We start from the raw sequence: 14,393 nt of genomic DNA, 5'->3' as shown, positions 1-14,393 counted from the left end.
CCTAGTCCTCTTCCCAAGAGAGAAATTCAAATGACAGGGACACGGAGTAACAGCATATGAGTAAGCTACAAATTACTGCAGAGAAATCTGAAAACCTAACATTAAATGTGGATTTATCTCAATCAATGATTCCATTAAACAGTGAACAGTTACTAGTGAAGTGTGCCTGCTGACACCAATCGAAGATATCCTTACAGCCAGCAAATACTGAATACCTGAAATCGGTTTGTTTACCACCAAGTCAAAAAAATGGGTACTTACTGAAGAAGGCAAACCAGGAGGCACCTTTCGGACTTTCTTTGCTTGCAAAGGATCTGCATATGGAAAACAATATATTTCATCAGCATTTATATTAAAAAAGGTCAGACTTCAAGTGAACAGGAAAGAATTTCTCCTTCTAGTGCCTTGTTTTCCAGTACTTAGAAATAAGCAAGGGCATACAGGGATGGGGGTTTCATTCTTCCTAACTGGTTCCTGGGCAAAACAGTTCTCCTAATGAAGTGATATATTCTGAAATACATATCGCATAAGTTTAGGAAGATGAAAGCAAACAAAGTAAAACAAGAAAGAAAATAACAAACCAATAAGCATGTGTGAAGGGAATTTACATTTCTTAAAAACCCATTATGTGCCAGGCTCCATACCAGGCACTTTATATCACATATCTCACTTTCATTTGCAGAGGGCATTTGGTGCAACAGGTCACTTTAATAATACAACTGCTTAGGGCGCCTGGATGGCTCAGTTGGTTAAGCGGCTGCCTTTGGCTCAGCTCATGATCTCAGGGGCCTGGGATTGAGTCCTGCATTGGGCTCCCTGCTCAGCAGGAAGTCTGCTTCTCTGCCTCTGCCTCTCCTCCCTGCTCATGCTCTCTCTCTAATAAAATAAAATCTTAAAAGAAAAAATAATACAACTGCTTAACAGAGACACAAATTTAGTGTCCACATCACATGGAAGAATTAGGTTTAAAAGCGTATTAAACAGACTGAAAGCTAATGCTGTGCTACAACTTACTAGGTTAAAAATTTAAATGAAAAATTATGCTTGTAATCATGTCACAGAAATACCACATAAACTATTAAATACAGGCACTACTGTCATATACAATGTCATCTAGTATTCTGTAAGAACATTTACTGTTTACAATGCGTGGTTAAAACTGCAAATTCAGCACTAATTATTGTGTGATTTATCTGTGGATGTTTATATTATTTCAAAAATAACTAGAGAAAGCATATTTCTTTATAAGACATAAATCATTTATTGACATAAATGAGAACATGCGTATTTTCACAGATACCTAATCAGCTTCACTTGGTATTTTAATTTTACTTAACTGTAAACCTTAAAATTTAAAACTTGTCCATCTTATTTACTGTAAGAAAAAAAAAAAGGTGGTAAGTGCAGCTTTCCAATCTTACACAAATAATGGATGAAATTCAGGATTTTTCAGAGGGGTTCACTATTAAGAAGGCTGATATTAAAGTATACTGTTTTGCAAACTGTAAATATGAGAATTAAACAAGCATCCATTTTCCTGGGTCATAAATTATAAGACACAATAAGACACACAGTTGTTTAAGAAAGAATTAAATTCATTTTTTAAATTAGGGCTGGGCATCTTTAAATTTTATATTCTAGGAGGCTGCAAAGCTAATAAAGCATCTTTAGAAGTAGCATGTGGAAAAATTTTATACAATAAAAAAGGGAAAAGCATTCATTACCATCTAAGTCCGTACACCAAGAGGCAGCCTATATTTCCTTAAAACAAAAGTACCAAAGATAAACAACATCTGGCACACTCTATACTTATAAAACTTAAGAAGCAAATTTTTTGTTCTTTGTGAGGCTTTTCTAGAACTCTTCATAACTAATAAATACAGTATTCTTTGAGCAAAAGCCACACTCTACACCAAGAGAGTTAACTGCACTGCTCCTATCAGTTTGGAGCTCATCAATCTATTTTGGATTAATTACTAGCAGAAGATGTTCTATTTAGTTTAGGACAGTTAATACCTCCTATGTGAATAGAAATGTTTCTTTTCTTTCTTTTTTTTTTTTAATTGGGGGGGAGGCGCAGAGGGAGAGTGAGAGAGAATCTTAAGCAGGCTCCATGCCCAGCATAGAGCTTGACACCGGGCTTGATCTCACAACCCTGAGATCATGACCTGAGCCGAAATCAAGAGTGAGATGCTTAACCGACTGAGCCACCCAGGCACCTGGAAATGCTTCTTTTATATTTTTATCTTATCATTGGCTGCCACTACACAATTACATCCATAATGCTGTATTTAAAAACATAAATTTGGGATTCATAGTTCACTTCTGAGGGGTTGCAAAGTCTAACAGTTAAGAGAGTAAGCTGGCTGGATTCAAATTTCAGCTCCATTACAGCAGCTGTATGAACTTGGGCAAGTTACTTTTAACCTCTTTGTGCTTCAGTTACCTAAGATGTAAAAAGAGGATAACACCTCTTAGAGTTATTGTAGTAAAGATAATACGTGAAAAATGTTCGGGGCAGTGCGTGACAGAGAGTGACAATAAATTTTTGTCATTATTACTATGTTTATATTAAATTATGTGGCAAAATATTATAAATTAGCTAGATGCTGTTTTGCAGAATGCTGATTTCGTAAAGCATCCAAGTAGCTTGAGAAGATACTGAAGTGGGTATAGATGATCTCTGAAGTCCTTTCAACTCTGAGATTTTATGAATAACTGCAATGCCAAGAAAGAGTGGCTGACTGAAAAATAACAATGAAGAATGGAATAATACTCCACTAAGTGGTATTCATACAAGAAATGAGTGGGCTTCCCTCGGTACCAAGCCTTGGCTAAGTTGCTTAGCTTCCCGGGTCTGGATTCCTCATCTGTAACATGAGGTTAGTATTACAACCTCATAGAATTTTGTAAAGATTTTGTAAAGATATGGAGAAGACAACAGTATTTATTACTCATAATCAAAATGAAAATGAAGATACAAGTTTTAATTTCTGGAAAACTTGAGTTTTTATACCTCAACCCCAATTCCTAGTGAATCAATAGCTCATTTTCTCCCTGAACTTTTAGTAATATTATACTGGTCCATAATAATGCATTTTGACATAGTATGTGCTCACATAGCATACTAACAAGATATTTCTCTAGTGACATGACAGATCTAGACTCAAATGAGTATTCCTACCCTAACTTATTTGGTGGGAAACAAAAGTGAAGATGGAGAAAAGATGCTTTACAATTTATCATTTCTTTAGTAACAAACATTATACTGGTCTAAATCATCTGGGCTTACTTTATTACACATACTAAGTCACCCATAATGCTGAGAGGTGGGCACATCTAGTCAGAGCTCTCTATGCCAAGCATGACCATCATTACCCTTTTATATATTCAAGCATACCCTAGATCCAGGGATGAGGGCTATTTCATAAAAATCTAGGTTTGACAGAAGGTAGATATATAAACTGAAGGCAGTCAACAAATATTTTTGGAATAAATAACTATGACATACTTTCTTTTACTGGGCTATATTTATTTCAGAAGCTGGCCTATCCTTGATAGAAACATCCTGTACAACTTCAATTTTCTTGTGTAAAGGAAGATTCCTATAAAGGAATCACCAAAAATTCTCACATTTATATACTACCTGGATAAGGTGCCAGAGTATACCTGAGGCTTGCTGTAAGCAGCAACACAAAACAGACTGGCCTGGTTAGGCTATGTATAAGGCATAAAAGAAGGAAGCTAAAGAAAATGAGGGTTCAAAACTTCATAGGTACCTAGTTTCCTTTTGAGGTGATGCTTTGGAACGAAACAGAAATGATGGCAGCATAGCACTATGAATGTACTAAATATCACTTTTACATTTTAGTATGATTGATTTTACCTCAGTTTTTTAAAAAATGGGAGTAGAAAACTTAAAATGCAGAGAACACTGGATGTGGAGTCAGAAAATCTTAAATTTTATCTCGGGTAAACCATCTACTAATTATATGAATGCGTCCTCTTGAGCCTCATTTTCTGTTAAATCTAGTATTACATCCACTGACCAGCAGGGCTGTTGGAACAACGAGATGACAAAGTATATAAAACACATTGTAAACTGTTCAGCATTATATCAATCTTAGTCAAAAATAAGGTGTTAATATTAGCCCATGACATTTTTATTGTAATAGGAAAAACTAGTCCCATTTTTCACTATTTAGTTCCTTTTATGATGACCAAACAAGATTATATTATATTGATTATTAAATATCTAACACATACATTATTTTATGCAAATAAGCCCTAATATCAACATCATACCTAAGAAACCAAATTTCTACTAAATAAAAGTGCAGCCAGAAGACTAAGAGGCTAAAAAAAAAAAAGAAAAAGAAAAAAGAAACATTTGTAAGATAGGATTTGTTGTACAACACACTTACCAAGTGCTGCAGAGTCATGGAGTGGTCTTCTCCTGGAACTTGTGGCAGAGAATGAGTAGTATGGTGTTCCAGGTTTCCCTGAAGAAGACAGCTGTGCTGGGCTTCCAAGCCCCAGATCTTGTCTCAGGAGACTAGACTATAAAACAAAGCCAAGGAAACAAGTTATCATCTTCCCACAGATACCAGCCCAAACCTGAAAATATCATCACTTCTGAGTTATTCAGATGGTTATTCAGAGGATGCTAGAACCTTCAACAATGCCTTGAATTTAGATGCATCTGATAAATATTTGAGTTCTATTAGACCATTGGTTTAAACCTATATTTTCTTTTTCCCTATCCTCATGGTTTCTAGTAATTATTCAGACCTATACAATCTTAAGGTTGAACAACACTTTAGTTACTATGTGGTTCTACCCTTTAAGCATCAAGAATATTTTTGAAAAATGGCCACCAAGTCTTTGCTTGAATGCTTTCATGACCATACAAGGCAGTCAACTGTTCTTTTTCCTTTTCTTTTTTCTTTTAGGATAGCTTTCATTGTTTGAAGATTGCCAATACTGTCAAGACCAGCCATTCCTGTTTTCTTCAATTGTGTCACATGGCATGGGTTTAAATGTAATCCTCACCATCTCTGATATAAGACCTCTGGATTTATTTTCAGTTTGTCAAAGTGTCTTGTAAAATGGAATGGACGACAATGCCCCAGATGTGGCCTGATTAGTGCAGAGTCATTTTCAATGCTGCATTTAAACAACCATTTGTGTAGCTCATATTAAAAGGTTAGGAGTGATCACATGCTGTTACTCTTTACTGCATATGTTGCTATTAAATCCTGTCCCCTCCAACGGTTTCCTTGTTCAGTTGTGTTTTTTGGTCGCAGGTACAACAGTTAATGTTTACCTGATGAAATGCATCTTCTTACATTTTATCCATAATCATTCATTTCTGCCTTTTTTAGATTCTGAGTCTGTCAACCAATGCATTTGCTAGTCTTTCTAGTATTGGGGCACAAAAAATGGGATTAAAAAAAAGAAGATATCAGGATGAAAATATTGAGGAGATCCCTATGCTATGCTACAGTGACATGAGACTTTGTCAAGTGCTTCACTGAAATCCAGAGATTCAGCAGCCCTGACCTACTAAACCAGTGACCCTAACATAAAGCAAAGGAAGTCAATTTGGCAGAATTTGGTTCCAACCTTTCTGATAGCTAAGGGAAAAAGACCTCAACTGGAAAGGGTGCTGGATACAGTTCAGAGGATGCTCTCATGTGAAAAGAGCTATGATTCCTCTGATACATAGACTATCCTCCTACCCCATATTTAATACCTGCCGTCACCATACTCTTAGTAGTTGTCCTTTTAGCCACTGATTATCACAGAGGTACTGAGAAATAAACCTCAGCTCTGGTTAGAAAAAATCAGCAGAACTCTGTAATAGCGGTCATAGTAGCCCAGTTCCTACCTCCATTCTAATAATCAAGAAAAACTCTTTCAGCTTATCACATATTTAATGATTTTAAGTAATTTTTATTATGTTTTAGCTTGAAAAAATTGAGTTGGAATTCACATAGCATACAATTAACCATTTCAAAGTTTCCAATCAGTGACATTTGGTGCACTCACAATGTTATATGACCATCACCATCTAGTTGCAGAACATTTTTATCACCTCCAAAGGAAACCCTATAGCCATTAAACAGTAACTTCCATTGTTCTCCTCCTCTAGCCTTTGTAACAACTAATCTCCTATCTCTATGAATTTACCTGTTCTGAATATTTCATATAATTTGGAACCATATGTGACCTTCCACTTCACATTTTTTTGAAGTGCATCCTCGTTGTAGTTTGTATCAGTACTTCATTCCTTATTAGGGCTGAATAATATTCCATTGTATAGATACACTACAGTTTATCCATTCATTCATTGATGGGACATTTTGGTTGTTTCAAGCTTTGGACTATTGTGCATAGTGTTGCTATGAACATCTGCGTATGGGTATTTGCCTGAGTACCTGTTTTCAATTCTTTTGGGTAATACTTAGAAGTAGAATTGCTGGGTCATGTGGCAGTTCTATGTTTAACTTTTTGAGGAACTTCCAAACTGTTTCCCACAATGGCTGTGCCATTTTACATTCCCACCAGCAACGGATGAGGATTCTAACTACATCCTTACCAACACCTGTTACTTGTTTTTTAAAAAATTATAGCCATCCTTGTGGGTATCAAGTAGTATTTTACTATGGTTTGATTTGCATTTCCCTAATGATTAATGATGTTGAGTATTCCTTCATGGGCTTGATAACCTTTGTATTTCTTTTTTAGAAAAATATCAATTCAAGTCCTTTGACCATTCCATTTTTGAATTGGGCTGTGTTTCTACTATTATACCATAAGAATTCTTATACATTATGTTTTGAATACTAGACATTTATCAGACATATGATTTGCATGTCCCATTTTGTAGGTTGTCTTTCACTTTTTTTTTTTATAGATTTTATTTATTTATTTGAGAGAGAGAGAGAGAGCACACATACAAGCAGGGGGAGCAGGAGAGGGAGAAGCAGACTCCCTGCCGAGCAGGGAGCCCGATGTGGGGCTCAATCTCAGGACCCTGGGATCATGACCTGAGCCAAAGGCAGCCGCTTAACCAACTGAGCCACCCAAGGCACCCCCTGTCTTTTCACTTCTTAATGTCCCTGGATAAACACAAGTTTTTAATTTTGATGAAGTCTAATTTATCTTATTTTTTTCTTTTCTCTGTTGTGCTTTTGATGTCATATCTAAGCATCCACTGCCTAAGTCAAGGTAATGAAGATTTATCCCTATATTTTCTTCTAAGAGTATGTAGTTTTAGCTCATACCCAGGTCACTGATGCACTTTGAGTTAATTTTTGTTTATGGTAGAAGGTAGGGGGCCAACTTCATTTGTTTGAATGTGGATATCCAGTTATGCTAGCACCATTTGTTGAAAAGAATAGTATTTCTTTATTCAGTGGTCTTGGTACCCTTTGCTGAAAACCAATTGCTCATGGATACTTGGGTTTATTTCTGGACTCTCAATTCTATCCCATTTGTCTGTATGTCTACCTTATGCCAGCTCCATAGTGTAGCTTTGTATTAAGTTTCGAAATTGAAAAGTGTACTCCAACTTTACTTTTCTTTTTCAATATTGTTTTGGCTATTTGGGGTTCTTTGAAATTGCACATAACTTTGAGAATCAGCTTTTCCATTTATGTAAAAAGATATCACTGGAATTTTGATAGGGACAGCACTTTGAGGAGTTTTGTCATCTTAACAACATTAAGTCTTCTGACTGATGAACACTGAATATGTTCCCATTTATTTAGGTATTCTTTAATTTCTTTCAGCAATGCTTTGTAGTTTCCTGTATATAAGTCTTACACTTTGTAGTTAAATTTATTCCTAGGTATCTTATTCTTTTTGGATGCTAAATGGAGTTGGTGACTTAATTTATTTTTGGTTTGTTCATTATTAGTGTATAGAATACAACTAGTTTTTGTGTGTTAATCTTCAATTTTGCAACTATGGCAAATTCATTTATTAGCTCAAAGTTTTTTTTAAAGATTTTATTTATTTATTTGAGAGAGAGAGAGCACACGAGAGAGACAGAGATCACATGCAGGGCGGAGGGGTAGAGGGAGAAGCAGACTCCCTGCCAAGCAGGGAGCCTGATGTGGGACTCGATCCCAGAACCCTGGGATCATGACCCGAGTCGAAGGCAGACACCCAACTGACTGAGTGACCCAGATGCCCTTAGCTCAAATAGTTTTATTGTGGATTCTGTATATGTAAGATCACACTATCTGCAAATAGGGAAAGTTTTACTTCTTTCATTCCAATTTAGATGCCTTTATTTCTTTTTCTTGCCTAATTGCTCTGGTTAGAACTTCTAGTAAAATGTTCAGGACACTTGGGTGGCTCAGTTGGTTAAGCATCTGACTCTTGATTTTGGCTTAGGTCATGATCTCAGGGTTGTGAGATTGAGTGCCATGTCATGCTCTGAGCTGGGAATGGAGCCTACTTAAGATTCTCTCTCTCTGCCCCTCTTCCACTGCTCGTGCTCTCTCTCTCTAAAAAAAGAACTTCTAGTAAAATGTTCAATGTAAGTGGTGAAAGTAGACATCCTTGCCTTTTTTTTTTTTTTAAGATTTTATTTATTTGTGAGAGAGAGCATAAGCAGGGGGAGTGGTATGCAGAGGGAGAAGCAGGCTCCCACTGAGCAAGGAGCCCAATGTGGGATTTGATCCCAGGACCCTGGGGTCATGACCTGAGCTGAAGGCAGATGCTTAACCAACTGAGCCACCCAGGCATCCCTAGACATCCTTGTCTTATTCTCAATCTTTTTTTTTTTTTTAAAGATTTTATTTATTTATTTGAAAGAGAGAGACAGTGAGAGAGGGAACACAAGCGGGAGAGTGGGAGAGGGAGAAGCAGGCTTCCCGTGGAGCAGGGAGCCCGATGGGGGGCTCGGTCCCAGGACCCTGGGATCATGACCTGAGCTGAAGGCAGATGCTTAACGACTGAGCCACCCAGGTGCCCCCCACCTTTTTTTTTTTTTTAAAGTAAGCTCTACACCCAACATGGGGCTCAAAGTTATAACTCTGAGAACAAGAGTCACATGTTCTACTGACTGAGACAGCCAGATGACCCATCTTGTTCACAATCTTAGTGGGAAAGGCTTTCATGCTTTTACCATTGAGCATGATATCAGCTACAGGTTTTTCATAAATGACTTTTATCGAGTAGAGAAAGTTCCCTCCTAGTCCTAATTTGGTAAGTGTTTTTATCATGAAAGGGTGTTGGATTTTTTCAGATGCTTTTTCTGCACTGATTGAAATGATCAAATGATTCCTCCCCTTCATTCTATTAATAAATTACAATGATCACTTCTCATATGTTGAACTACTCATGCATTTTTTTTTTTTTTAAGGATTTTATTTATTTATTTGACAGAGAGAGAGCGAAAGAGGGAACACAAGTGGGGGGAGAGGGAGAAGCAGACTTCCCGCTGAGCAGGGAGCCTTATGCGGGGCTGGATCCCAGGACCCTGGGATCATGACCTGAGCCAAAGGCAGACGCTTAACGACTGAGCCACCTAGGTGCCCCTACTCTTACATTCTTTTTTTTTTTTTTTTTTAAGATTTTATTTATTTATTTGAGAGAGAGAGAATGAGAGAGAGCGAGTACATGAGAGGGGGGAGGGTCAGAGGGAGAAGTAGACTCCCTGCTGAGCAGGGAGCCCGATGCGGGACTCGATCCAGGGACTCCAGGATCATGACCTGAGCCGAAGGCAGTCGCTTAACCAACTGAGCCACCCAGGCGCCCCCCCTACTCTTACATTCTTAAGATAAAACCTATTTGGGTCATGGTGTATATTCCTTTTAATATGCTGCTGGATTTAGCTTGCTACTATTTTGTAAAGGATTTTTACATTAATATACAAAAAAGATATAGACCTGTAGTTTCCTTTTTCCTGGGATATCTCTGTTTGGCTTGTATCAGGGTAATGCTGGCCTCCCAGAATGAGTGTTTAAGAAGGACTGGTGTTAATTCTTTAAATGACTGGTATAATTTGTTAGTTATTTGGTCCTAGGCTTCTCTTTTTTGAAAGAATTTTTATTACTGATTCAATCTCTTGTTTTAGCGCTGTTTAGATCTTCTATCTCTTCCTGAGTTAGTTTTCATAGGGTGTATATTTCCAGGACTTTGTCCATTTCATCTGGGTTGTCTAATTTGTTAGCATACAATTATTCATAGCATTCCTTTATAATCCTTTTTATTCTTGTAAGGTTGGTAGTAATATTCCCTATTTTAATTTCTGATTAGTGATTTGACTCTTTTTTTTCTTAGTCAATCTAACTAAAGGTTTGGCAATTTTTGATCTTTTCAAAGAAGCAACTTTTGATTTTGTTGATTCTGTTGTTTTTTTATTCTCTATTTTTAAAAATTTCTGCTCTAATATTTATTATTTCCTTCCTTCTGCTGGCTTTCAGTTTAGTCTGCTCTTCTTTTTTAGGTTCTTATGGTATAAAGTTAGGTTACTGATTTGAGATCTTTTCTAATGCAGGCATTTACAACTATAAATTTTCCTCTGATCACTGCTTTCATTGCATCTAATGTTTTGGTATCCTGTCTTTATTTTCATTTGATATTTCAGTTTTTTAAAAAAAGCCTATTCAACAATCATTACAATCTTCAGAAATGCTTATAATCAAGAAAATTTTTTCAGACTCATCAAAAGGTAAATTCTTCTTTGAACAGAGTTGGTATCTTCCTTAATAAAGAGAAGTGAGGAAAAGATTTCAAACACCAGACAATATATATGTGTACATGAAAAGACTACCTAATATCAATATAATTATTTAGTGTTTATTTCACAAATTTCAACCGATATGAGGCTCAAGAGATTGGAAAAGAAAGGTGTGATTATCAGACATAAAGGAGAAACAGTTCCCCTTAAGATAACAATCTCCAGAAGGAATGTTGAAATTGAGAAAATATACATAACACATGTATTATTTCTATTTCTATAAGAAACCATTAACAGTGACTCTCCTGATTATGTTACTTGTGTGAGTAGTGCGACCCAGGAATCATCAAGTCTCCCACACATTACACTGAAATTTCCATTGTCACACCTGTTTTGTCTTTCTTTTTTTGCCATGCTAGGCACATTCTACATACTTAAAATAGCAATCAGAATATGGCTCATAGCATGCTAGATGGAACATATTATTACCAACATGTTTGAGGGCAGGGGTCATGTACCTTGAAATTTTCCTCTAAACATCACTAGTCTTTTACTAAGATGTTCCCTGTAAAACTTACTTTCAGGATGGCATGCTTTGAGGCACCTGCTGTATTTGTTATATCATGTAGATTTTCATGTAGAGGGAAGGCACAAAAGAAATTGGTCATTTTACAAATATAAATGAACACCTGAAAGGAGATGGGCATTCACAGGTCTCTTAACGGTGCTCCTTACATTTCCCTGGCATATAAATTCTCATGGGCAAATAAGATGATGATTTACACTAGGGGTCAATGAATCAAGGCCTGCAGGTCAAATTGGGCCTGTTTTTGAAAATACTTTTATTGAAACAGTCTCACCCATTCATTTATGTATTGGCTATGGCTGTTTTCATGCTACAGTGGGAAGAGGTGAGTAGTTGCAATGGAGAATGTACGGTTAGCGAAGCTTAAAACATTTACTATCTGGCCCTTTTTGGAAGATATTTATTGACACCTTATATAATGTTCTGGTGGAGGGACAAAGGACTAAGTTTGGAGGATGGTGAAGAAGTCTGTCTGTTTAAGTTGTAAGATAAAGACAGAAATTTTCAGATGAGTAAAATGTAGCCACTGAATTACTTCTTCAAAGAAGTCAAATATAGTTATAATAAAGACTAATAGAGGCATAAAATAATCTAAATGGTAAATAGGAAAATACATTTCTTATATTCCTAAAAGTAGGCAGAATGTCTACAAAAATTTTGATGTCCTAGAAACAGCATGGGCTTTGGAATTAGCTACCCTGAATTCAAATCCTGACTCTATGATCCTGGGCAAATGATCTAACATTAATGAATTAGTTTCCTTTTATATAATGGGCATATTACTAATTCGCTCATAGGGTTGCTAGGAGAAGTAAATAAGGGTTAAGGAAAAGTGAGTAGCATGGTTTTAGGCCCTAGTGAAAATAAAAAACTCAATTTCATTTTTTTCTTTCCCATAGATAACCACATTGTAAGAATCACAAAAGAATGAAAATGAGGTGAATGACATTTTATGTACTGTTTCCTGGGCAGAAACTATCCTAAGTCAGGAGACCTTGTGTGCCCTGAATCCAAGCTGGCTGAGTTACAACTCCCAATGGCTATAGTAAGAAAGGATGTTGGAAATCAGAAAGAGAATGGACAGGCCCCTAGAGAGAGGGTTGATAATTAGAGGCTAAATCAAGAGGAGTGTGACAGATTCAAACTATATCAATCGAGATCAAGAATAAATAGAAAACTGCCAACTTATTCTGAAAATGATTCAGATGTGTGTTTGTGTGTATAAACTCACATACAGAATACAAACATATACACATACTGAGTGAAAGAAAAGGAATGTGTATGTATAAATGTGGTGAAATATTGATGAAACTTCATTAAGAGTACATGGACATTCACTGTATTATTTTTGTACCTTTTCTGTGGATTTGTAATTTCTGAAAATAAAAAGTGGGAGAAAATCAGAATAAATATCAAGGATTGACTAGCATACTTAAATATGTACCATCTCAGTTAATATTTACTGCTATCTTATTATTATATAAATTATATGTTATACAGATAACAAGTAGTAGAACCCTACTTTGAATCTAGGTCTGTTTAAGAGGCTCTTTCTTCAATACAAAGAAGACTTCTACGATAGTCCAGGAACCTAATACCTAATTGCCATTTATAAGATGTTAACGTGAGAAAATAGAAGTGACCTATAAATGACTTTATGGATTACAATCCTAAAACTGTATTATCTATAGAACACATACTGGTAGATTTTGCACATATGCATGAAACAAAGGAAGAAAAAGAAGAACAAGTGTTTTTAGGAGAAAACTTTACTTGTTATCAATTTTAGTGTTGATAAACCTTTCTCTTTACTATAGATAAATACGGAGATATGGTTAGGAAACATTCTGTATTCTCGTTCCACAGTGATTATTAACACCAAAAAACCCCCTAGATGTTCTTCACTCAGCTGTCCTATTCATAGAAATAACCACGTCTCCCTGTTCAGTCTGTATTATGATTTATATGACAAGGCAAAGTAAATGTAGGAGAAATTGTTTCTTTTTAAGAACACAAGATGATATTTTATCCTGTTAATTAAAATGAATTGTTCAGTACTATAAGAAATACAAAAGAAGTTTAAGACAATGTTTTCTCCACAAGGATTTGATAATCTAGGAAATAATACCCATGAAACTAATGGAAAATGACGAAAAAATCAAGGGCTAAACTATATGAAGCCTAACACCTTGATATTCTATCACTAATAAAAATATGTATATTTCTTTTATTTGATTCTTCAAACATTTTGGTAACACTAAAGCACAAATAATAAACTATTTTAGTTTTTCCCCCTAAAATAAAATTACATATCCCCTCATATTATTGATTTTCCTGCCTGCTTAAAAACAAATGAGAAGCATTATTGATTACCACTGATCTTGTCCTGGAGGTATCTCAGGCAAAAAGAATACACAATCCCTGAGGATACAGAACTAGGCAAAGCAGTTTTATTCTGCTGAGTTGTCTTGATTCAAGGCAGAATTAGTTTTCTGAAATGACAGAGTGCTCAATTTCTTAACACAGGCTTAGAAAAGAATCTTTTTAATAGTCATCTAGAACTTCAACTGTGAAAAATATATCTAATTACTGAAGAATAATCAATGAAGGTTCCTCCCTGGAACACTAATATAGCCTAGATTATTGTAATAAAAACTACAGTAAGTTTCATTTTATTTTTTATATTTATTTATTATTTTCTAAAGTTTCATTTTAAATTATGTATGACAAACCTTTAGCCTGTAAATAAAAATCCCCATTTCATATGGAATTTTAGTAGCCTATGTAATATAGATATATATTTTCACAGTTCTCTCTCCCTCTTCAAGTGCTTGAAAAACCAACTCTGAAGTGTGAACCTGAAAAAGACTATTCAATGTAAATCTTCATGATGATACTGACTAAAAAGTAAAGGAGAGGAATAAAGTAGTGAGCTTGGCCAATATCATTTATTGATGTAACTTCTTAAGTATCTTGGAAGGTACTCTAAATGTGATTTAATAGGAAATGCAGAAGAATATCCTATATAAGAATGGTGGGGCTCAGTAGCCCAGAGGATTCAGAACGACACTGCAGTAATTTGGATATTCTTTACCCTTAAAATGGAAA

The 14,393-nt window shown here is 35.7% G+C and overlaps 1 protein-coding gene and 1 long non-coding RNA gene across 7 annotated transcripts in view; both read right to left on the bottom strand.

The window, feature by feature from the left end:
• Nucleotides 1-14,393, bottom strand: part of TCF12 (transcription factor 12) — a 374,492-nt gene that overhangs the window by 79,764 nt on the left and 280,335 nt on the right. For all 6 annotated transcript variants that reach the window (XM_034994346.1, XM_034994348.1, XM_034994345.1 and 3 more), the window contains exons 7-8: nt 4,425-4,560; nt 262-314 (exon numbers count right to left, since the gene is read on the bottom strand). In XM_034994346.1, coding sequence (XP_034850237.1) covers nt 262-314; nt 4,425-4,560 — 189 coding nt within the window. The remainder of the gene's footprint in view (nt 1-261; nt 315-4,424; nt 4,561-14,393) is intronic.
• LOC118003373 lies at nt 2,254-3,916 on the bottom strand. The gene is made up of 2 exons (XR_004677327.1): nt 3,887-3,916; nt 2,254-2,744 (listed from the first exon to the last, which is right to left on the bottom strand). It is a non-coding gene; the product is annotated as an uncharacterized LOC118003373 (long non-coding RNA).

This window comes from Mirounga leonina, unplaced genomic scaffold (assembly GCF_011800145.1).
Source record: "Mirounga leonina isolate KUSES-001 unplaced genomic scaffold, KU_Mleo_1.0 Mir_91, whole genome shotgun sequence".
Taxonomy (NCBI): domain Eukaryota; kingdom Metazoa; phylum Chordata; class Mammalia; order Carnivora; family Phocidae; genus Mirounga; species Mirounga leonina.
Note: the sequence above shows the minus strand (reverse complement) of the source record. Positions and strands in the feature narration are given on the sequence as shown.